The sequence below is a fragment of the Labrus bergylta genome, chromosome 20 (assembly GCF_963930695.1).
Source record: "Labrus bergylta chromosome 20, fLabBer1.1, whole genome shotgun sequence".
Lineage (NCBI taxonomy): Eukaryota > Metazoa > Chordata > Actinopteri > Labriformes > Labridae > Labrus > Labrus bergylta.
Genome location: NC_089214.1, coordinates 9,106,170 through 9,129,677, shown reverse-complemented (window position 1 = coordinate 9,129,677; position 23,508 = coordinate 9,106,170). Strand labels below are relative to the sequence as shown.

Sequence of the window (23,508 nt, the reverse complement as noted above, 5' to 3'; positions counted from 1 at the left end):
GACACTGGGACTGTCTGGGCTTGCTTTTGTCTCCGTGTTCGACGTTATACGCTCCAGTTAGCGTTTCATTGCTCGGTCAACAGACATGAATCCAGAAAGCATCAGGCCCGTGCCCCAGTTCCCCACCGGATTTATTTTCTGCCCTCTAGGGCTGACTGACACTGAAAACTAAAAGCTCTGTCGCTGAAGGCGTCCTTTCTGTAACGTTTTCAGACACTTAGAATAACAATCTGAGCCAGTCACTGACAAAAACAAGCAACTTTTAGAATGACATCACAGTTATTGCAGCATGTTTCATGGTTGCTGGATGAAATAATCGTACTGGAGGAATAATATTTTACCTTAATGTCATCTTGACCGGAAACTTAAAGTAGTCCAGGTTTAAAAATACTTTTATTTACACATGTGATGGTGTCTTCAGAGATGTCACTTTTAGAAGTGATCCTGTTTGTGCCCTAGTTTTTGAGCGGTGTGTGTGTGTGTGTGTGTGTGTGTGTGTGCGTGTGTGTGTGTGTGCAGTAGGTCAGTGTTCATGTCCTCAGGCAGTAGAGTACCATACAGCTGCTCTCTGTGTTTACACCTAAGCAAACAAAAAGATACCTCTAAACATCCTTGCTCTGTGTTTGTGTGCGTTTCTGTGTGTGTGTTTAAAACTACAAGCATGATCCTAGATTTCTAAACCTAGGTCTTATTTGTGGGTATTGTTGGTTGTAAATGATTAGTTGACACATTCAAACTGTTTTAGTAGATGGCTACAGACAGCAGCAGAAACAGGCTGTCATGGCTGCAGTGTAATGTTCAAAGCTCTTGTTTTTGTCACTGACGGTTGTACCTTTTTGTAAAGTCAGATAATTTTTTAAGGACTGTCCAAAGATTACATCTTTTAATCACAATCAGTGGCTGAATGTTATTAGTTAATCAATAGTTAACCGTGTTCAGTCACATGATTAATCATATGTTTGGATGTCTGTTATTTTGTATTTGAAATTATCAGTTTTGTTATGCTTTTATTTTGCAGTAAAATAACGCATAATAGATTTATAGCCAGAAAATCAGTAATAATGGTTAAAGTGTGTGTAGCATTGGCAGTAACAGCTAAGTATGATGATAGAATGATCAGTCTAATATTAATGTCAGTGACTTTAATGATGATGTAACGGGGAGGACTGATTATGTTTATTATAGAGGATGAACTTGAGCAGCTCTAACATTCACGACAAACATGCTTTTATTTTGAAATAAACTAAGGAAATTCCAGTAGATTGCAATTTACGTCATTAACTTAACCACAGAAAAAGGTAATTCCCTAACCAAGTTCCGACAGACTGAGCTTCCACCGCCTCGACTGGTCTCAAAAATAATCTTTGTCTGTTGGCTGATGTTCAAAAATATTTTGTAACTTTTAGATAATTAGACCTGTACATTTATAAAAACTAGAAAAAGTTAGAACTACTCTTTTAATGCTCCAAGTTAGTCTGTATTTTAAAATCCAAAACCATCATCTCTGCTGTCCTGCTGTCATTCTCCCAGCTCTTCATATTATTATCCAACCAGTGTGTTATTAGTATGAAGATGTTTAAACAGCTCCTATCTACCTGGAAGGATGCTCTTAATTTACAGTCATTTGACTCACATCGCTCTGCGTCTTGGTCAGCTCTTTAGCAAACACGGTCTCGATGGTTTGGGGCATCTGAGCATACAGGCTGCAGCCGGCCTCCTTCTTACCCTCCTCCCTGTACACTTTCTGCAACACAAAACAAAACATCACTCATTTTAATCTGATGAATATGTTATCAAAACATCAGTTCCTCCTCTCTTAAGGGAAGCAGCACAACCAAGCTTTGTTAAGTCACCTGTCCACTCTCAGGCGTGCTAGTATGAAAATAAAAGTTAACAAGAAGGCTAACCTTCCAGATTTAAATGATAAACTATCATAATAACATCATTCTTCATAACAATAAGACATATTGAAATCGTAGTGCTGGTTTCTGACCCATAACTGATTCTTAAGAGAATCAGATATGAGTTAAAACAAAGCAGAAACAACAGACACAAAATAATGGATCTTAATATGGAGCAAAATACAAATTTATAGAAACAAATTTGCAGATCTGCATTTTCATTGTCTTTGCACACAGTTTGTAATACCAAAAAATACTGCAAATATCGGGGCGTTGATCGAAAGACATAACTTCAGTCAAGATAATGACTTTACAAATTTTTATTTAGCTGACATTGGAGCTTTGATAAGAGTACAAGCGTGTAAGAGAGCATAAAGAGTCGATCGCTTGTTTACAAACAGCGACTTTTTCAGCAACCGTTTTTTCTACCTCGCTGTGTAGCTGGGTCTGCTCCTTGGCGTGCTGAGTGTCTTTGGTCTCAGGCAGCAGAGAGTACAGGCAGTTCACCCGCTGCTTCTTACCCGCCTCCTTGTATTTACTCTGAGAACAGAAAAACGACATCAAGATCAATATGGTATTATTCTTTGTCCATAAAAAAGCCCCAATGATCATCATCTCTTGTCTCAGTAGTTCTCTTCATTCTGATTCACTACTCTGCCATTTATTATGTTTAACTATGAGCAAGTTTATCTTTTTTTGTTAAACAACCACAAACTGAATTTTCCACAGCCGCCAAAGTGCAGACATAAAAGACATAACATTTAAACTTAAGACCATTTCTTAAATGCAAGGCCTGATATTTAAATAAACCAGGCTGTGAATAAAGCTCCCAAAGTAGACAAATCACACAAAACCCATTCATAAGTGCCGAGTCTCTTGATCAATTATTAATCTGTAAAGTAGGGAAATAAAAAATGGAGCAAACCCAAAACACAACCGGGCTATTTCAGTCAGACACACTAAAATATTCAGAGTAACACACAGAGGGAGTGTTTCTCACCTCGCTGTGTGTCTCGGCCATCTCTTTAACAAATTGAGTCTGCAGAGTTTCAGGCAGCAGAGAGTATAACGTGTTGGGCAGATCCTCTTTGTCCTTCTTGTATTTTGTCTAAGAGAGAAAAACAACATACAGAAAATGAATACATATTGATGCATATATATATTTCAACTTGTCAGATAGAATTTGAAAATTCCCTGTCCAAAAACAAGACTATTTGGCATAAACCAAAGACAGTCTGTAAAAAGAGGAGGAAATAAACATCACTTAGATACCTTTTTTTAATACTGTGCGTAAGCCTTTTTAGCATTCTTCCAAATACACTTCTTATATACAGTCTATGGGATACATATCTATAGAATATTGAGAAACATACAGTGACATACATGAACGTAGTCCTCACCTCGCTCTGAAGTTCAGAGATCTGCTTTACAAACTCCATCTCTTTGGTCTCCGGCATGTGGTGGAAAACACTGCTGCTGATCTCCTGTCTGCCTTTCTGTTTGTATTTAATCTAAGGAACACAAACATAGACAGAGAGCACAAAGATATGTGAAAATAAAAACTTAAACAAAAGGCTGCTCATGTTCTTATCTATTAGTTACTCTCTTCCGGCAAAAGAAGCGAAACAAATCAACCTACAGGGAACAGTTTATTTAATGCAAAAAAAGAAATGTATCCAACATTCACTTATCTATAAAAGTATGTTATATTTAGGGCTGCCAAACAATACATTTATTAAAACTGTCACTGCATCACAGGATTTCAATAGTTAATCGCGATTTATCTTCTTTTTTTTGATTGCATATTTGAAATTCCAGTGTTTTGGATTTCAATAGTTTTTATTATGCTTTTACTTGACTTAAGCAAAGGGCACAGTGATTCTTGTATGTGGTACATTTATGTGGCTTATTGGAATCGTGGCTCATGAACTGAGAATAAACGGATCAAAGACATCCTAACTGAGAAACACATTGGACATTGGTTTACCATAAAGAACTCATAAGTCTGACACTAGTTCCAATTCACCCCTCAGTAGCTAATTAGATAAATATTTGATTTGTTCAAAATAAGTTTCGACAGTGTGTGCCAGTGGAAGTTGATGAACGTCCACCCACCTCACTCTGAAGCTCCATGGCAGCTTTAGCGATCTTCATCTCTTCTGTCTCGGGCAGCACAGAGTACAGGTTGGTGCTCAGCTCTTTCTTACCTCCTTCCTTGTACTTCACCTGGAAAAGAAAGAGACATGTAACAGGCTGATGGCACGATACTGACTGAACCCTGATGCTGTAAACATGTTGTCTCTGAGTCTTCCTGCACTACAGTGAGAACATGTTGCAGGATGTTCCCAATACTGAAGTTGCTGTTGATTCAAAGGACAACACTGGATAATGAATATTTCTTAGAGTGAAGCTGAACAGCAATGTGTGCAAAAAGTTCACTGACACAGATCTGACTTTGTTTACATGGAGCCTACACTTCTGATTATAAGTTATTCAAAAGCACAAACATCAACTCAAGATAAATTCAGTTTCAACAAATGCATGAGGGTAGTTTGAACATTTTTAGTTGATGAAAAAATCTCAATGTGTTTTAGAATCCCAATTCATTGAAACAGATGACCGGATGTTTTCGAACTAAATAATTTATCTCTGAAATAAAATATCACTTTTAAGAAAAATGCAGCTATTGAGGCTCTTTTATCAATATTTGTCAAAATATATAAAATAATATGTAGCAGTGCGAAGCTCCTCAACTTCAACGAGGAATCACTTGAGAGTCAGATTCCTTATTTTTGAATTGAGCTCGTTTGAATGGACGTTTCCTGTATTCTCAATGTTGTGAGAGGAATTGAATTGTTTTTATTTTTATTGTCTAACGGTTATATGACTCTGGAGCAAAAGGACAATGAAAAGCTTATAATAAAAATACCTCTGAAAGTCCTGTAAACACAGTATGCACTGTACTGTACCTGACTCTGCAGCTCAGTAGCCTCTTTAGCATGTAGCGTCTCAAGAGTTTCAGGTAACTGGTGGTAAAGACAGCTGGTCGCCTCCTTCCTGCTCGCCTCCTTGTACTTGGCCTTAAAGAAAGCATTGCCTGTTAGACACTGTTTCCAACACAGACTGTGTTTTTAGGCTTCTTCTACAGGGTATTGCACATGTTCGTTTCACCCTCTCCTTCTAATACGTGTACATAGCTCAATCTATTTTAAAGATTTTAAAAGAAAAATCGATTTTAAAACATGAAATTGCTACAGCTGCACCTGTAGGTCAAAGTAATATAGACCCTGAACATGTTAAAATGAACAATGTTTCCATTTTCCCCTTTAGAGTGAAACATCTGAATTAAACCACAAAGCGATGAATTAATAAACATGCAAAATGTATGAATGTTTTCCTCACCTGACTCTGCAGCTCAGAGACACTTCTAGCTAACTGAGTCTCGGCGGTTTCTGCGAGCTGAGAGTAGAAGCTCTGAGAGAGGCTCCTGATCCCGTCCTCTTTGTACTTACTCTGAGTAGAGAGAGGCAGAGTATCAGACAGAAAAGATTCCAGTTATCCAAGAATAAAATCGACCAAGAAGAGGAAAGTCAGAGTGACCATCCGTCAATATCTTCATATGTGTCTGTGAATTCAAGTGTGTTCTTTTTTTTTTTTTACCTCGCTCTGTATGTCGGACATCTTGGCAGCGAGCTGTGTCTCAGCCGTCTGCGGCAGCTGAGCGTAAAGACTGGACGACATCAACTTCTTCCCGCTCTGCTTGTACTTGTTCTGGAGGAAACAGCAGCAGGTGGAACAAAACATGTAGGATTCAGTTCAACAAAGTGTAATTGCCTGCAAAGCAATCCCTCCAAGTGAATGAGCCTGATGAAAACACATGTAAATTCTTGTTTTTTGTCCCTGACAGACTCAGATTATTATTCTGAATGTCTGACATCATCACAGAAAGGATCCCTACAGCAGGCCACGGTTCTCTGGAGATGTGCAAACGTCTTTACGGCATTCGCTACTGTTTGATACAATAGCTGAGGCTAAGAGGACGAGGACGTGATGGGTGAAGCTCAGGAGAGAAAAAGAGAATTAGTGACTTAGAAGCAGAGTGTAATCCCTGCAGATCTTACTCAGAACAGATTGTGTGTTTCACAACAGTGCAGTTGCATTACGAGACCTTTGGGGGGCGCCAAAGCGCACCAAACCGAATTCCTACATAATGTTGCTTTAAATTCACTGTGTTGAAACTGAAACAACAACATCAACTCATCATCATCATCTTGTTTTTTTTGTCAGTGGAGTCTGGTAGCGATATGTCCAGCTATTTCTTTTTGAAATAATCCTCCTCCTCCTCTAGAACAAAAAGCTCGATCTCTGTGGATCCTTTCTGTGATGAAGTCAGACACTCTGAGCCTGTCAGGGACAAACACAAGAATGTTGAATGGACACACTTTGATCGAGAGAGCAGAGAACGCATCATTCTGCAGACTGCATAATACTTTCATGACTTCAAACTCTTGATCCCCCCCCCCCCCCTTCAGCTGAATACTTGAGCTACATTACATAAATGCATCTGTTGTGGGAAAACTTTGTTAATGCTTTCCCGGCTACAAACAGCATCCTTAATATCCACTGCATTTAGAAAAGACTCTTCAAAGTGTAAAAACATTATTCATTCATAAATGTCTTTGAGGAGAAACTCAGCAGCTTCTCTCCGCCTGAAATATGTAACACAGTCAGTGTGCAGAGTGTGAGTGAGAGAAGTAACCATTCTGCGTCTTAAATCTGTTTTTACATGAAATAACGCGAGTGTTCAGTCCCCCCCCCCGCAGGACAAACATGTTCTGTGAATATGTAAATGTGAGTCATAGATGTGTGTACCTGGCTCTGCAGCTCTGTGACCTCTTTAATGTGCTGCGTCTCCAGAGTCTCAGGCAGCTGGTGGTAAAGAGAGCTGCTCACTTCTTTCTTTCCTGCTTCCTTATACTTCACCTGCAGGACATTACAGGTCACACATCTGGTTCAAATGTGTGTCTGTTTTCAATAAAAATATCAGAGTCATTGACGATGTTTTTATTACTCTTTTTTGTTATGGGTGGCTTTTGTTCACGATTGTTTTATCATCATTAAAAGCTTTTAGAATCGAATGCACCACTGGGGCGCTGATGGCCTAGCGGTTAGATGGTGCCCCATATACAGACTGTGTAGTGTTATTGAAGTATTGAAAACTTTGACAAGTCATCATTTGGCAAACAAAGTCTGCACAATATGGAATGATAGCAAAGTATGTAACATTAAGTCAAAGCTGACAACACTGAACACATCCTGGGGCTGATTTTGTTTTGTTAAAGTTTAATTATTAAAATTGAAGAAGTGTCGTTTTTTAAAAATAAATCAAAGTTTCTCTGCACACTTCGGTGCAGGACAGGCTGAGTACTGAGTCCATACAAGTTAATACGAATGTTAACAAATACAATTAAATGATTTTTATAACCACTGGTATTGGTGGGCTATCAGGATCAGATCTGCATCAGGAAGAAAAAATAATAGAAACTGGAAAAATCCTGAAAGACAATTCTTTTTGTTTTTTAAAAGACTTAAATTGTCGCTCTTCTGCCTGCAGATGTAAAAACCAAAGAGCTGAGAGGAAATCATAGAACAGATCAACACAGAGAATGAGAGATGAGGAATAAGTTGTAGAGAGGAGGAGGAGGAGGAGGAGGAGGAGGAGGAGGAGGAGGAGGAGGAGAGGAATCCAGCAGCCCTGAATGTGTTTCTGATAAGACGACCAGAATAGACAACAGTGGTCAACTTATCTGCCATGTGTGAACAGATCAAAGTGTCCCAGATGGAAAACATGACCCCTAAACGTATCTTTTACCACATGGACACATTTCCTGGACACTTATTGTCAGAAAACCAGAACCAACATTTCATCGTCTGTCTCTAGATACTTCTGTGATCATGTCTGTGGCTCTCAGATTTCTAACAGACAACCTAAATCATCTCGTGTATCTAAAGTCTGACCAATGAGTCTCCAGAACGTAGATCAATAAAAAAGTGAGTGTTGATGCAAACCTGCAGTCCCTCACAGGAGCTGTAATGTTGTGTTAACTTTATGTAAGGGCCAGAGACTCATTTAAACCTGACATTTTTTAATAAGTTGGCTGTTATAGTTAAATTTACTCCATGTTGTTTGAAGGACACAAATCTGTTCAGAAGATATCTTAATGAGCTCAGCACAGAAGCATGTTATAAATTAAAGCAGCACGTTTATTAGGATCCAAAAACAACAGATTAAAAACTTGATCAACAAACAATGATCTATAAAAAATCTAAATAAAGAATTAACTTTGGGTAGCCTTAGTCTGATATAATTCAATAACTAGGCCTGGGTCCAAGGGGAGGGAGGGTGCTCCAGCCACAAGCTGGTCTCGGGCAGGGGCAGGGAATCTAACCTCTCACACAAGGTCTTTGCACAATAATGGTTTTTATTTGCAGATTGCATAAAGCAATATTTTGCATTTTCTCTTTATTAAGCCGGGACACGCACACCGATAAACAAGATCTCTTCTGCAAAAAAGTCCTGAAGGCAGCTGGTAAATGTCACACAACATTAAGCTGAAGAAATCGTTGTTGAAGACGCTGCTCAACAAAATGCTCAGAAAACTACAACAACAGTCACCATTTGATCTCATAAAAAATCAAGATAACCAATAAACTTGGGGAGTCAAATTATTTCCTGTGATTGGATCAACATTTTTACCTCCAAAAATCTTCAAGAGGGGGCGTATAAGACTTGGTCGGGTAATTTCCTGTGAGTGAAAAGAGTAAGAAGAGTTCCCTCACCTCGCTGTGCGTCTCGGCCATCTCTTTAACAAACTGAGTCTGCAGAGTTTCAGGCAGCAGAGAGTATAACGTGTTGGGCAGATCCTCTTTGTCCTTCTTGTATTTTGCCTTAAAACAAAACAAAATGATGTTGAAAAGATTTTCACCTCCTTAATTTGCTCTTTTTTCATCATGTTATGGTGTGAAATCACTGTTAGTGGATACGAGCTGCCTCTGTTGTGCACGTCTTTAGATTCTGTTAAAACCACCAAGATGACACCTGGGAGCTAGTTCAGGCAGACAACTCCAGCTGCACAGATTTTACACTGGCATACATCATTCTCACAATCTCAAATCACAGACTCCCAACTGAGCGGTCTATCTAAGCTGCAAGATTTCTCTCTCTCTCTGCTCTGTCACTGCCTTGCCGTCTTGTACCAGCGCTGCACTTAAATCCCCCCCCACCACCCCAGCATCCACCTGCAGGCTCCTGGAGGTTTAAAATATTATGTCATCACTCCTCAATTCCTGCATATATAAAAATAAAATAAATAAAATAATATAAATATATATAAAATATAAAATAAATCTACAAGGAGTGTTGAGGTCGGAGCCTAGACGCCAAATACAAACTACTTTCAGCTGCAGTAAATATTTCAAACAGGCAAACGTGAGTCGTCTGACTGAAATACAGTCATTGTCATTGTTTGTGTTCCGTTAACTCTCTCTCTCTCTCTCTCTCTCTCTCTCTCTCTCTCTCACTCTCTCTCACTCTCTCTCTCTCTCTCTCTCTCGCTCTCTCTTTCTCTCTCATCATTTTGTCCTTTGTGTCACTATTTCCTTCTTGCAATTTCACCAATGATGAAAGAAGAACAAAAAGAAATGTCAATGAAAACAAAATGTTAAAAACTCTGTAAGATCCTGATTGAGCAAACATCCACAGACCATAGAGGCGTTCAGGGTCCTCACCTCGCTCTGTATTTCTGACATCTGCTTGGCGAATAGCGTCTCCGCGGTCTCAGGGAGGAGCGAGTACAAGTTGGTACTGATCCCCTTCTTCCCGTCTTCTTTATATTTCACCTGACGGAGAGCGCACAGAGCTCGCTTTACCAAAAGTACAAAACAAACACATCAAGGTGATACGTTTTTACTCTGCACGTGTTTCCCACCTCGCTGTAAATGTCTCTCCGCTCTTTGGCCAGCTGTGTCTCTGTGGTTTCAGGAAGCTGGTGATACAGAGAGCCGCTCGCCTCCTTACAAACGTCCCGTTTATATTTCACCTTCAGAAAGATTCAAGAATAAAGGAATAACCAGCTACATCAAGCTCCTCTAATGGTTCAAATTTCAGCTTATTTTAGAAGACAACTTTGACTGTAGCATACAGGAAAAATGTTCAGTTCTTTCTGGAAAACCAGTCAACAGATCAGGGTTTTTACTTCTTTAGGAGGTTGGTGGTTTGCCACAGCTAAACTGAGCTGGACAGTTATCCTGCCCTGAGCAGGCTTGCTCTGATGGCTCAGTTACCATAGTTACTGAACTGAGACCCATATAAGCCTCGGTAATGGAACTCTCGTTGAAATTATCAAGAGTTATTGAAGACTCTAAAAAGTTCTAAATAAACTATGTATTTTTTTAACAAACTGCCCTTGTGTTTAATTTTGTTATGTCATTATAATTTTATTTTATACAAGAACTCACTGGACACAACAACCCTTTCATGTTAATTGTTGACGACTGAACAAACATCTAGTTACAGCAGCATCGATCTACACAAGACTCCCTCCATCACTTCTATCACAGCTGACTACAGGCCTGAACCTGAACACATCATACTGCACATGTACTCACCTGGCTCTGCAGCTGTGAAACTTCTTTAGCATGCAGAGTGTCCAGAGTCTCGGGCAGCTTCGAGTAAAGGCAGCTGGACGCCTCCCTTTTCCCCGCTTCTTTATATTTAGTCTGAAAAGAAGACAAAATGAGTAATTATTTTCCATTAGAAGTCAACACTTCTATGCTGGTAGCATAGTGGTTAGTGCGCACGGCACATTTACAGAGGCTGTGGTCCTCCTAACAGGCGTCTCGGGTTCAAATCCGACCTGTGGCATCTCTCTCTCTCTCTCTCTCTCTCTCTCTCTCCCCGATTTCTGACTCAACCAACTTCCCTACCTCTAAATAAAGGCATAAAAAGCCCCAAAACAAAACTTAAAAGAAGAAAAAGTCAACACTGTCTCTGAAACTTCAAATCATCAACCAAAGTCAACTGACCCATAAAAAGAAAAGCAATCTAACCTCTTGTACTATTTTCTTCTAAGAGTGCTCCAATTTGTTTTTTGGCAGAATCTCTATCCTCCTTATCAACAAGTTTAAATAAGTCTAGGAGCTCCTCAAAACATGTCTGTGAAGCTTCTTGTTAAAAATCCACTCTGATCCTGTATTTTATCATGACTATAAACGCCTCTATTCCTGAACAGAAAAAGCTGTTTCTACGTCTGTAGCTTTAAATGCAAATGACTTTGGTCTGACCACGCCCCTCTGGAAGGGCTTCGGTGGCTCCGGCTCTTGACAGTAACTCCTATGAGGTTAAATGACAGTTTTTTTTCCAGTGTAGTCTGGTCACTTTATTAATATTTAATATTCATTAAGCCTCCAGAGTATTTCTCATCAGGGCTCAGGTTCAAATATTAGAACCTCCTTTAAATGAATAAATATGTCGCCGTACCTGACTTTGTATTTCAGAGACAGCCTTGGCAAACTGGATGTCGTTGGTTTCTTGGAGCTGAGAGTAAACACTGACGGTCTGGCTCTTCTTCCCGCTCTCCTTATACTTGTTCTAAAGACAAAAAGATCAAATCAGACAAATAAGCGGGTGTGTGATCTTTAAGTACTGTGGTGATGTGTCTGCAGTGGGTAACTGTCTTCTTTCAAATGTGAATGTGCGACACGTTGTGGTTAAAGGCTCCGGGTTCACTTCTGTTGCAGAGATATCCACAAAAATGATGCGCAAGTCAAGAGAACTTTCCTGTCTAGTTTTGTTTTCAATATTTTTCCTCTTTTTCTTTGAGAAAACTGCAAATTGAGGACATTTCTCAGCTTTATACTGATGGTGGTGATGTAAGACTCTTTGAGGTCTTTGAGCTTTTTCTCTCTGTTAACAAACAGGCTCGCTGGACTTTGGGTTAAAGCAGAACAGAGAATCCATCTATCAGACTTTTATCCTCAGAGAGTTTTTTACTTAAGAGCCTCTTCTAAAAGAAGAACACAGAGAACAGACAGCATACATAGGCTGAAAACTCTCCTCTCTGGTTACTGCCTACGTTTCATTTTACAGCTTCATTTAAACTTCACATACCGGTGAACTGAATGGAGCCTCTGTTTGGACTAAACTCTAGTGCTGCTTAAAATATCCTTTTTCCTGAAATATAGTAACCTAATAATAAAGGGAATGATCTTTGATTGAAATTCAGTTTTTAATTTGAGAGAGCAGCTTTCTGAGTATCTTTGCACGGTCAAATCAGTGCAATCGAAGAACAGGATTTATTATTGTGTTATTGTGAGAAAATCACAACAAATTCAGTTTATTTTTCAGGTATTTACTGCTGAAGTTCTCCAGAGTACAAATAAAGATTGAACCCAGAGATGACAGCGTTTATTTTACAGACATATCTGGAGGGGTGATTTTTATTTCACTTTTGATCTGAACACATTGAAGCTTCTGAAGTTGCTAATTGGACTCTCTGGCTCTTAACCATGAACAACAAAATGTTTGAGACACAAATATCAGCTGCGTTTTTCTCATGTTAGTGGTACAAGTTGTGTTGTTTCTGATGATTTTCCTTCAAAGAGAGTTTTATCTACTGCGTGAGTGTGTGTGTGTGTGTGTGTGTGTGTGTGTGTGTGTGTGTGTGTGTGTGTGTGTGTGTGTGTGTGTGTGTGTGTGTGTGTGTGTGTGTGTGTGTGTGTGTGTGTGTTCTGTACCTCGCTCTGTAACTCGGTCATCTCCCGGGCAAACTGAGTCTCTGATGTTTCAGGGAGCTGAGAGTACAGAGACGACGTCATCTCCTTTCTTCCTTCATCTTTGTACTTTTTCTGTTCAAACACAAAAAATGAGAACGAATGCAGAAAATAAATTACCTGACTGATTAAATCGTTTTAACTTTTCATGTGGATGTTTTTCACAAACACCTTACGTTATAAAGGGCCAGTTTCAACAAATTTCATAAATGACTTTTTCTTCCACTTAGTAGTCTAATTCAAGGCATGTCGCAACCAACTATTTGTCCGACTAATACTCAAGTGTGTGGTGTCAATGTGATTATTTTAATTCCAGATCCTGCTGCCTTCGACGGACTACACACAACAGCCAATGAGAGCGAGCAGACCGGGAAGGCGTCACCAAGCAGATGCTGTATACTTTTACAGCTCACGAACATGTCAACAAACATGAACAATACTGTGCCATGAGCCAAGTGGAATATTGACAAAGACGATGAGTTTTCTACAGACAGCAGGTGTATGATCTTGTGGTCTGGCTGAATCGTCGAGTGAATGAGGTCAGGGGATTATAAAGTTAATAATCGGTTGAAACTGTCCTTATTTCTGTGGTTTCCCATGTTTTGAAAATCATTGTGTGCAGCCAGCCTAAGCAAGAAAATGGATGGAAATTGTGTGAACTCTTTAAAGTCATCAAAATGTGAGATACAGTTTTGTTAGCTTGTTTTTGAAGGCAGTGAGAAAACATTCAACATTTTGAATTTGAGAAAACAGATAGAAAGAGAAAGATAAAGACTCACTTCACTCTGGAGATCAGTTGCTTCTTTGGCGTGTTTGGTCTCCAGAGTTTCAGGAAGTGTGGAGTAAAGCGACGACGCCGTCTGCTGCTTCCCTGCCTGCTTGTACTTCACCTGATACACACACACACACACACACACACACACACACACACACACACACACACACACACACACACACACACACACACACACACACACACACACACACACACACAAATATAAACACAATAAACGACGACACACCTCTGTTCACACTAAAGTATCAAACATCACAGTTCTTTTTGAAACAGATGTTTAAACTTCAAAAGTAAGTAAGTAAAGTAAGTTTTCTCTGACTTCCTTTATCAGCCTTCATCCTATTGGTCATTGATATAGCAACCATTTATGACATCATCAGATCTATCAGCTAATAACCAATAGAGCGTCATATTCCAGTCCCACTTAAACGTGGACCATATAAGTGCCATAAAGAGACTTCCCTTTTAAAGGAATAGAAATGAAATGATGTGTTCTAGCATCAAGCTAACACCGAACTTCCCTTTGAAAAATTCTTTATGGAGCTGGCAGAAAAATTCTAGATACGTCGGAAATCAAAATGTGTCTGTTTGCGTTAAAAAATGCAGCTCAGACCAAACATTCCAGGAGTTATTCTGGAGTGTTGTGCATGTGTGGAAGCAGCATTCGAGAAAGAGTAAAGAGGCCCAGACTTCTTATCTCTGCGCTGTCTGTCTCTGCACTTAAACATCCGACACACTGAGTGATAACTTCACCAACATGTACAGAAATAAACTCTGACTGCTGGTTTTGAAGAGTCTCCAGCTCTTTGCTTTCTCTGTTAAGTTTCCGTTTTAATAACATTTGACATGTACCTTTAACTAATTCACCAACTGAATTAAATCTGAATGTGTCAACTTGAAACACGTCATATTTAATGCAACCAACACACGACACATGCATGCTAGCGTTAAAAAACAGATCCTATAAAATTAGATTAATGGCGATGAATCACTTCCTTTTTTAATCAACTTTTCTTTTTGCACTGTCTTAGGCTGAGAGTAGTTTACTTGCTATATTAATAGTACGGACTTCTGGTAGAGTGAAGGTTATGTCACAGACAAAGGAACTCGAGGAGCAGATCAAAAACAGTTGAACAGATCTAAAAGGAACGTTAAGAGTGAATGACATCAAATGTTTGATGGCATAAGGTGGATATAACTTTTGACTCGTCAGCTGAGCTGTCTTGAGTGTTTTTAAAGTGAAATGAGACGTTCAAAGATGCAGCAGTGATGTTCTTTTCCATCACTGTGACTCCAGGGAGACACTGCAATGCCTATGCACGGTGCCTAGCTACATAATATGTTCTTAAGAGCACCACAGAGGATACAGATATTCTAAAAACTGATCTTTCAAAAATGACTGAGTGTGACTTCACTCGTCCTCTAATGATTTTTAGATTGGATTTTGTTTTGAATTTTTTCCTTTATTTAGCCAGGACATGCACACGGACAAACAGGATCTCTGCTTCAAAAAGGTTCTTGTCAAGACAGCAGCAGGTCAAAGTCACATTAAAGTCGATATTACTCTGAATAAATCGTCATAGAAGAAGCTGCTTTAGTTCCACAAATACTCTGAAGACTACAACGATCTTGTCTCACTTTGATCTCTAAAAACTGAGATAAATAAAGAAACTTTGTGAGTGACATGTTTTCCTCGGTTTGGTTTTAAGCTTTAAGGGGGGGGGGGGGGGGGGGGGGGGGGGGGGTGTATAAGACGGGGGTTGGGTAATTTCCTGTGAGTAAAAAGAGTAAAAATAGTTCCCTCACCTCGCTGTGCGTCTCGGCCATCTCTTTAACAAACTGAGTCTGCAGAGTTTCAGGCAGCAGAGAGAATAACGTGTTGGGCAGATCCTCTTTGTCCTTCTTGTACTTTGCCTATTAAGGAGGAGGGGAATCATCACATTCATGCAAATAGAGTCATTTTCATATAGAAAGAAAGAAGAAGTGTGAGATAAGAGGAGAGTAGTACGGAGCGTGACTGCACCTCGCTCTGGATCTCCGACATCTGTTTGGCAAAGTGTGTGTCTGCTGTCTCAGGGAGGAGGTGGTAGAGAGACGAGGAGGCTTCCTTCTTACAGCCCTCCTTATACTTCAACTGCATCACAGAACAAAGACTCGGATCAGAACAAGGGTCTGCACCCGTCCCTAAAACTGTCTGTCTATCACTCCATAGTGATATTTATGTCCTCTGATTCCTCTGATATACATAACTGTTTATCAAATGGGAGGTTTGAACTTCAATGGACTGCTTCTAATTTGAGTTCATCTGACTCTTTGACTAAATCACTGACATCAGAAACATGGCACCAGAAACAAAGACAATTTATTTTTTTCCTGCAGGAAACAAGGCAGACAGTAACACTCCTCAAATAAAGACTATTGATACTAAACTAATACCATGCTATCGTCATGTAATATAAAAATAGTTCTTTATATAGAGATGAATTCCAAAAAATATAATCAATGACACGCCAACAAAAATCACAGAAATCAGCTCACTTTGTTACTTTTCAATTAAATGTATTTTATGAAGTGAGTCTGGTGGCCCTGAAGAGAGAGAAGTAACAGCTCTTCCTGGTTAAAAAGAGATCTTAACAAAAATGTCCATCTGTCCAATGATCATCCCTGTTATCAAGCGTATCCCAGTTTTAAAGACACATAGGAGTTAACAATGGTCTTCAGTACATAGAACAGACAGCTGCTGAGGTGAACTGAGTGTCACCTGACTCTGGAGCTCCGTCACTTCCTTGGCCAACTCAGTCTGAAGTGTCTGAGGAAGACTGGAGAACAGAGTGGACGACATCTCCTTCTGCACGTCCTCTTTGTACTTCACCTGCAGGGACAACAGTGACTCGTGTTTCTACGTCTGACTGATGAAAAGTTTGATCATTTACAAAAGTACCGATTGTCTTTAACTTGACTCACAATCTGCAAAAAGTACAAAAGTGCAGAGACATCTTCATGGCTAAATTTGAAATGGCTGCTGAGTACATTGGAAAGGGAATTGCTTGACATTGATAAGTTATCACTGAATTTCAGCAAAACAAAGATTAGAATCTTTGGTAAATCTCCAAATAAAAAAAATAATTATCATGATTCAGTTGAACTTCAAACCACAAAATAACTGACTTTGTCTCATATTCAGAGGTTGTTTGAAATCAGAAAGAGTCAGCATGAACTGACGGGATAAAGGTTTGAAAACAGCCACCGCCAACTCCTGGGTTGTGTCTGAAATGACACAATCATCCTCTTCTCCCTACTCACTCTATAGAGAGTTCTCTGTAGTGGACTATGTAGTGTACTCATTCGACACAATTAAAAAAAACATTCATACACTACTTGCTCACTTCTGTGTAATACACATATTAGATATAAAGTATAAACAGCATCATATCGATAGCAGTGTGTGATCAGTACCTGGCTCTGTAGCTGTGAGGCCTGCTTGGCGTGTTGAGTGTCCAGAGTTTCAGCCATCACAGAGTACAAGGAGCTGCCGGCATCCTGCCTCCCAGACTTCTTATACTTTGTCTGAAAAAGAAAAACTGTTTAAGATGTTTTTTCTTCACTTGGTCAGTTTGAGTCACAACGTTTTTCAAGACGAAATGTTTGCTTTTGATTTCAAGCATATAATTATACAGTGGGCTTTATTGAACGTCTAAAAGACTCAGATTCTTCATCCGTCTAATTTCTTGTGTCTAAAAATATGACCCAAGGGATCTCTTATGACAGTGATTCCCAAAGTGAGGAGCAGGATCCTCTCTGTAATGTTGTCAAACACGTTTCTTTCCTCTTTCCTATAAAGCACCATCAGCTCAATAAACACAGGTCACTGACAGATCATTAATAGATATATGAAGCTTAATACAATTTTTGGCTACAGGCAACAAAGCCACTAAAGAACAGGGTCACCTGGTTGAGCTTGTCATTACTCTCTGTTCAATCTGAGCGGTCTTATTTATGTGTTGGATATCTTTGTGCATCACCTCGCTCTGCAGCTCAGAGACAGATTTAGCAAACTGAGTGTCGATGGTTTCTGGCAGCTGAGAGTAGAAGCTCTGAGAGAGGCTCCTCATCCCGCCCTCCTTGTACTTGTTCTACAATCAAAGACAGAACACACATTTTGACTCGTTTTAAGCAGCTTCAACAGGTCTTGAACAAGGCTTCGATATTACAGTGTCATCTTTTATCACATTTTACAGTTGTTGTTTCTTGCTCTTACTTGGCTCTGCATGTCGGTGAGCTCTCGAGCAAACTGTGTCTCCAGAGTGTCGGGCAGCTGGTGGTAAACTGGACACGACAAATCCTTCTTAACAGCTTCTTTATACAAAATCTAACAAGACACAGAGAGGACGACATACAAACACTCACTGAGGAAAAGGAATAAAACGATGCAGTATAAACCTGGGAAACTGCAAAAACATGCAGAAATAAATGTTAAGCAGGGCAGGTTTTGACTTTGGGTTTAAAGAGTGGTTTCTATGTTGTGATGCTCAAACTGCAGAGTCGACTTATTTCATACAAAAAAAGGGAAATTGAGCCTTTTCATGTCTTTAAAGAGTCGTTGCTCCACAGATAAGACGTGGTGGTACTGTTGATAAGCAGCGCCTGTTAAAGTTTCATGATGCGCGTGGTTACCTGACTCTGCAGCTGTGAAGCCTCTTTAGCATGTTGCGTCTCCAGAGTTTCAGGTAGATGTTGATACAGAGACGTTGAAGCCTGTTTCTTACCCGCCTCTTTGTATTTAGCCTGGGAGACATGAAAAGTTGAGGAGAAAGTATGGAGGTTTGGGATGGGAAAGAATGTACACCGAGTATTCATTCACCTCACTCTGCATGTCTGTGAGCTCTTTGGCGTGCTGGATGTCGAGGGTGTCGGGGAGCAGAGAGTACAGGTTCATGCTCATCTCTTTCTTCCCTTCTTCTTTGTACTTGACCTTGTGATGAGAAAAAAAAAGCTCAAATAAGAGAAGAAACCGGCTGTGTGAGACACATTTAAGACAGGGAATAATGTGAGGGACTGTGAATTCTATCATTTTTAATTTATAGTCTCATTCATCCCTTTTGGCACGATCACTCATGTTTCCCCCTGTCAATCTCAAGCTGTCATTTTCTGGGACTGTCATTTGATAATCATTTCTCTCATCAGCGGTACTCATCTAACCAATGGCATCTAACCCCATAGAGTCCAAGCGCCACAGTATTTCTGTCAAGTCACATTTCCATGTTATCCATTGTAATAAATCCTTTTCTGAATTTACTTGTCTCTCCTGATTAAAATCAGGGAGTTGGTGCACACGTGTTATTGTTGGATACTTTATTGCAGCAGTTGTTGTTTCTTAATGTGTTAACTGTTTGCTCTCAGCAGCACATGCATTCAGATTTGCAAATAAATATTTTTCCTGGTTGCAAAGTATTCCCTTCTCCCGTGGTTTTATTGATTACTTCATCAGCCACAAGTACACATCAACTCGACTATTATGTCATGACTGTCGACTTAAAGAAGTCTGAAGTCGTGCAACCCTTAGTGTTGTGACAGTCTTACCTCACTGTGCATCTCCGTCTGCTCTCTGACAAACTGAGTGTCGATGGTTTCAGGCATCAGGTGGAACAGACTGCAGGCGCCGTTCTTCAAACTCTGCTTGTACTTCAACTGGAGCAGACGAGGTGTGAACACAGAATCTTAATCACCATTCATGATTCACATGAATCCAAATATAATAATGAATGAACATGAGGAGTTCAGAGAACAAGATAGAGCACTAACAACATATTTATATGTGATAATGAATATGTGCGTACCTGACTCTGCAGCTGTGAAGCCTCTTTGGCGTGTTGTGTTTCCAGAGTCTCAGGTAGAGTCGAGTACAAAGAGCTCATCACTCCTTTCTTCCCCGCTTCTTTGTACTTCATCTAAAACAGAAACTCAAAACCTTAACAGCTTGAAACTTCTTTTTCAATCAGCTCGCTTCAGATGACGCATTGGGATCAATAAACTGGGCTATACATCTGTCATTAATCCTGAAGGATCAGGACTCTCTAAAATAAGTTTGGGATTTTTGTCGTATCCCTAGAGTCTCCCAAGCAACGTTTTCCAGCTCCTCCTGGAGCATTTCGAGACTTCCCAGGCCAGATGGGATATATAATCCAGCGAGCTCTGGCAATAGGCCTGCAAACCGCACTAATGCCTGCTGGAGGTCGCAGACTAAGGCTAACCAAAACATAATACTTTGTAGGGAGAAACATGCTATGGAAAAGTTGTCAGTTAAAAGAGCAGCACTTCTTTCTCCTCCTCACCTCGCTCTGCAGCTCAGAGACAGATTTAGCAAACTGAGTCTCGGATGTTTCCGGCAGCTGAGAGTAGAAGCTCTGAGAGAGACTTCTCTTTCCGTCCTCTTTGTACTTGTTCTGGAAAAGATTAAATTGAAAGGATTAGACTGATATATAAAATGACATAACTTGATTTTTTTTCTTACAGTTCCGAGCAGGGTTGAAGAAACAGTGACAACAAAGTGAACTGAATACTGAGCAGCTATGAGACACCATGACAGATTAATTCTCCTTCCATCTAAATGAACTGATAAAATCTGGTATCACATAATGCCCTGGCCCCAGATCAGATATTGTTAATGACTGTCCTCTGATGCATATTGTGAACAGACTTAAAAAAAAACTTTTGATGCTAATGTGGCCTGATGAGTGTGTGAGGTATTGAAGCATCAGAGAGCATTGGATAAAGTTGTACTGATTATTTATAACTAATCAAACTGCTTTCTTCCTGTAGCTCTCTCTGAGCTCTGCTTATTTTAAGGATGCATCAGCTGAAGGAGCCTCCTTCATTACTTTATTTAATGTCACTTTAAGATGTTAGAGGGTATTCATAATCCCTACATTAGGGTACATGCAGCATTGTTTGTTCAGTTTACACCTTTAGCTGACAGCTGTAAAGATAAACACAAGATATGTGTGTTAAATACTTGTTTAAACCATCTAATTTCCTTTACTGATTTTTAAATATGACCTCTTTTATATGCAGATTTGTATTTACAGGATGAACATATTGTGAGGACAATTGGAAACACAACGAGGGGCTCAAGTCTTCCAGTAGATGAATTTATAATAAAGGCAGCTTAAAGCATCAAGCTTCATCTGAGTCGTCCTCTTCACATCATTCATGTTGAGAGATATCGACAGATTCTGCAGGAACATTGTGTTTAAATTTAAAGTGGAATTTAGGCCTCCAGAAACCAATCACAAGCACGTCCCTGCTCATTCCTCCTACAGCGCCCCCATCAGCACCTCCTCAACAAATTATGTTTCTTCACATTTTATATTGTTGTTGTTTTTTATATTTAAATATTTATCATCTCCTTGACTGTGGTAGTACTGTCAGTACTTCAACATTTTTTTTCCCATTATGAGTGTATACATGATTGATTTACGGCCAACACTTTCTGTAAAGATCTCAAAGACATTTAAACACCAGACTCTGACCAGTACGTCCTCTGAGTCCAGGTTTACATGTCTCAAACTTGAAGGTATTCCCTCAGGATCTACGTACATATCGCTATCACAAGACTGAAAAAGACACATGGATGAGGAGACATGTTTATTGTCTGTGTGGAGGATATACAGTACAATCATCATGTAGCTGTGCTTTAAGTTACCTCACTCTGCATGTCAGTCATCTCTCTGGCAAAGCTGGTCTCTGACGTGTCGGACAGAGTGGAGTACAGAGAGGTGGACATCTCCTTCTTCCCGCTTTCTTTGTATTTGATCTAAGAAATAACAGCGTAAAATAAAAACAGAGAAGAATGGATGAGGAAGGGCAGGACATTTGTTAACTGATTTTTGGAACATTTTCTCGATTTCGATCTCTGGGGAAATCATTTACATTATAACCAGGTCATATTATTTTTTCAGAAACAGCATGTTTACCTCACTAAGCAGCTCTGCAGCTTCTTTAGCGTGCTGCGTCTCCATGGTGAGAGGCATCAGAGAGTACAGACTTTTATTCCCCTCCTTCTTACCCGCCTCCTTGTACTTATTCTGCAGATTAAAATAGACAAAGACAAGTTGGGGCCTCTGTCGACTCTCAGACACCTTTACAGCCTGCTTTCCTGCGGCTAATTTATTCCTAATTACAGGGTAAGTAAGTCTTAGTCTGGAAGGAGGTACAACAGATGTCACTGGTCATAAACTTAGAACAAATCCAAGCTAAGTGAAAAAGAGGAATATTTAAAAGTATATTTTGTTTTTCTCTACAAAGGGATACCTTTTTTTTCCTGACTGATTTGTCCCTGGTCTAAATCATTGATAAAGTTTAAAATCCGCCTCATACCTCGCTCTGCAGGTCAGACAGCTGTTTGGCCAGCTGTGTCTCGGTGGTCTCTGGGAGCTGATGGTACAAACTGCTCTGACTCTTCAGCTTCAGGCCTTCTTTATACTTCACCTGTAGGAGAACAGAAGGAGAATCCCCTGTGTTCATGCACTTTCCAAATGATGTAAAAGTATATTCTCAGGTTTAATGGCTGCAGGAGATCATAATGTTTTACATTTATCTTGTTGATTCAGAAAGAAAGAGCAGAATTATTTCTCTCAAATGTTGCAATAAGACTCTCAAAGCTTGAACAGAAGCGGAAATCCAACAAGACAGTTATGAAATCCAACAGTGTATGTTTTAGTTTAATAAGTTTAATATTGATGTTGTAAAAATAATCTAATAAAAGGCATCTGCAAAAGGTAGAGTTTTCAGCCTGGATTTTAAAGAACTGAGATTTTCAGCAGACTTGCCATTTTCTTTAGGTTGGTTTCAAATATATGGAGCATGAATACTGAGCGCTGCTTCTCCATAGAACATGCATGTCTATTTTAGCCCTACTACACTCCATATTTAACTGGTATGGCATCAGCTCACACTGGAAGAGCTTCTGGACAGGCCCTGCCTCCTGGAGGACATTGTTGGCAGAGAAATGACTCAGTCGGAAATATTCTCTCAAATAGATTCACTCAAACTTGGATGGAAAGCAGTAAAATATGAAAGAGACCAAATATATTTTAGAGATGAGGAATGTTCCCCGCAGCGCAATCTACTGTTTTGTTATAGAGCAAATTAAACTACTAATTCAGTTAAATATCCAGACATTTGAAAAGTTGTTCTTGTATTTTTAAACTTGTGCCCTACTTATACTATATACAGTATATAGGCCCTACTGTATATACATATATATATATAGTATTGGTGTTGTGTCTGAAATTGTTACAGACAAGATCTCAACACAGATCTACCTTTGTTTTTATGCTGAGTATTAATATTATTTTTTTAAATCCAGAAACATGCATTAGTTTGTTCTCTTTAATGTAATCAGAATCCATTGACAAAAACAAGTCTTTTATACCACATATATTTAACATATACCACAGGAGGTGCTGGTCTGCCACTGATTTGCTTGATTGTTATTGGTTCACACACAAATATTTAGTAGGAATAAAAGAAACAACGTCACGCAATGACAGAAAATCATTTTAATATAAATTCCGCAGTAGACCAGCAACTCCTGTTCCACAAGGCCAAACCACCACCTTTATCAATGGCGTCTGGTTAAACATCTTTTCTGTTTAATGTAATGGGATCATTTCTCTAATGCAGTCAGACACTGAGAATAATCAGAGCCTATCAGTGAGAAAAAAATAGAACTTTAGGGAATATTACTTTATCAGGTGCTTTTCAAAGGATGACGTGACGGCCTTTACAACTTGTTTCTTGGCCGTTGGTTGAAGGAATCATCTGGAGCTTTTACAAACATTTTGTACCTAAAAGTCATTCAGACCTCGAAATATGTAGGAATAGGGCCTGAGTTTAGAAATATAAGAATTACCCTTTAAAAAAACCTGAGACTATTAGAAAATAACATATAACGTGTAATTCCCTAGCAGCTGGTGGACG

At 39.5% G+C, this 23,508-nt stretch overlaps 1 protein-coding gene across 3 annotated transcripts in view; it reads right to left on the bottom strand.

Moving 5' to 3' along the window:
* The window catches only part of LOC109993119 (nebulin), a 59,940-nt gene that overhangs the window by 16,084 nt on the left and 20,348 nt on the right, over positions 1–23,508 (bottom strand). For all 3 annotated transcript variants that reach the window (XM_065948754.1, XM_065948755.1, XM_065948756.1), the window contains exons 21-50: positions 21,904–22,014; positions 21,501–21,611; positions 21,230–21,340; positions 19,860–19,970; positions 19,365–19,475; positions 19,108–19,215; positions 18,389–18,499; positions 18,202–18,312; positions 17,786–17,896; positions 17,550–17,660; positions 16,984–17,094; positions 16,289–16,399; positions 15,551–15,661; positions 15,334–15,441; positions 13,511–13,621; positions 12,696–12,806; positions 11,440–11,550; positions 10,569–10,679; positions 9,890–10,000; positions 9,690–9,800; positions 8,742–8,849; positions 6,774–6,884; positions 5,562–5,672; positions 5,304–5,414; positions 4,871–4,981; positions 4,017–4,127; positions 3,302–3,412; positions 2,902–3,009; positions 2,331–2,441; positions 1,634–1,744 (exon numbers count right to left, since the gene is read on the bottom strand). In XM_065948754.1, coding sequence (XP_065804826.1) covers positions 1,634–1,744; positions 2,331–2,441; positions 2,902–3,009; positions 3,302–3,412; positions 4,017–4,127; positions 4,871–4,981; positions 5,304–5,414; positions 5,562–5,672; positions 6,774–6,884; positions 8,742–8,849; positions 9,690–9,800; positions 9,890–10,000; positions 10,569–10,679; positions 11,440–11,550; positions 12,696–12,806; positions 13,511–13,621; positions 15,334–15,441; positions 15,551–15,661; positions 16,289–16,399; positions 16,984–17,094; positions 17,550–17,660; positions 17,786–17,896; positions 18,202–18,312; positions 18,389–18,499; positions 19,108–19,215; positions 19,365–19,475; positions 19,860–19,970; positions 21,230–21,340; positions 21,501–21,611; positions 21,904–22,014 — 3,318 coding nt within the window. The remainder of the gene's footprint in view (positions 1–1,633; positions 1,745–2,330; positions 2,442–2,901; positions 3,010–3,301; positions 3,413–4,016; positions 4,128–4,870; positions 4,982–5,303; positions 5,415–5,561; positions 5,673–6,773; positions 6,885–8,741; positions 8,850–9,689; positions 9,801–9,889; positions 10,001–10,568; positions 10,680–11,439; positions 11,551–12,695; positions 12,807–13,510; positions 13,622–15,333; positions 15,442–15,550; positions 15,662–16,288; positions 16,400–16,983; positions 17,095–17,549; positions 17,661–17,785; positions 17,897–18,201; positions 18,313–18,388; positions 18,500–19,107; positions 19,216–19,364; positions 19,476–19,859; positions 19,971–21,229; positions 21,341–21,500; positions 21,612–21,903; positions 22,015–23,508) is intronic.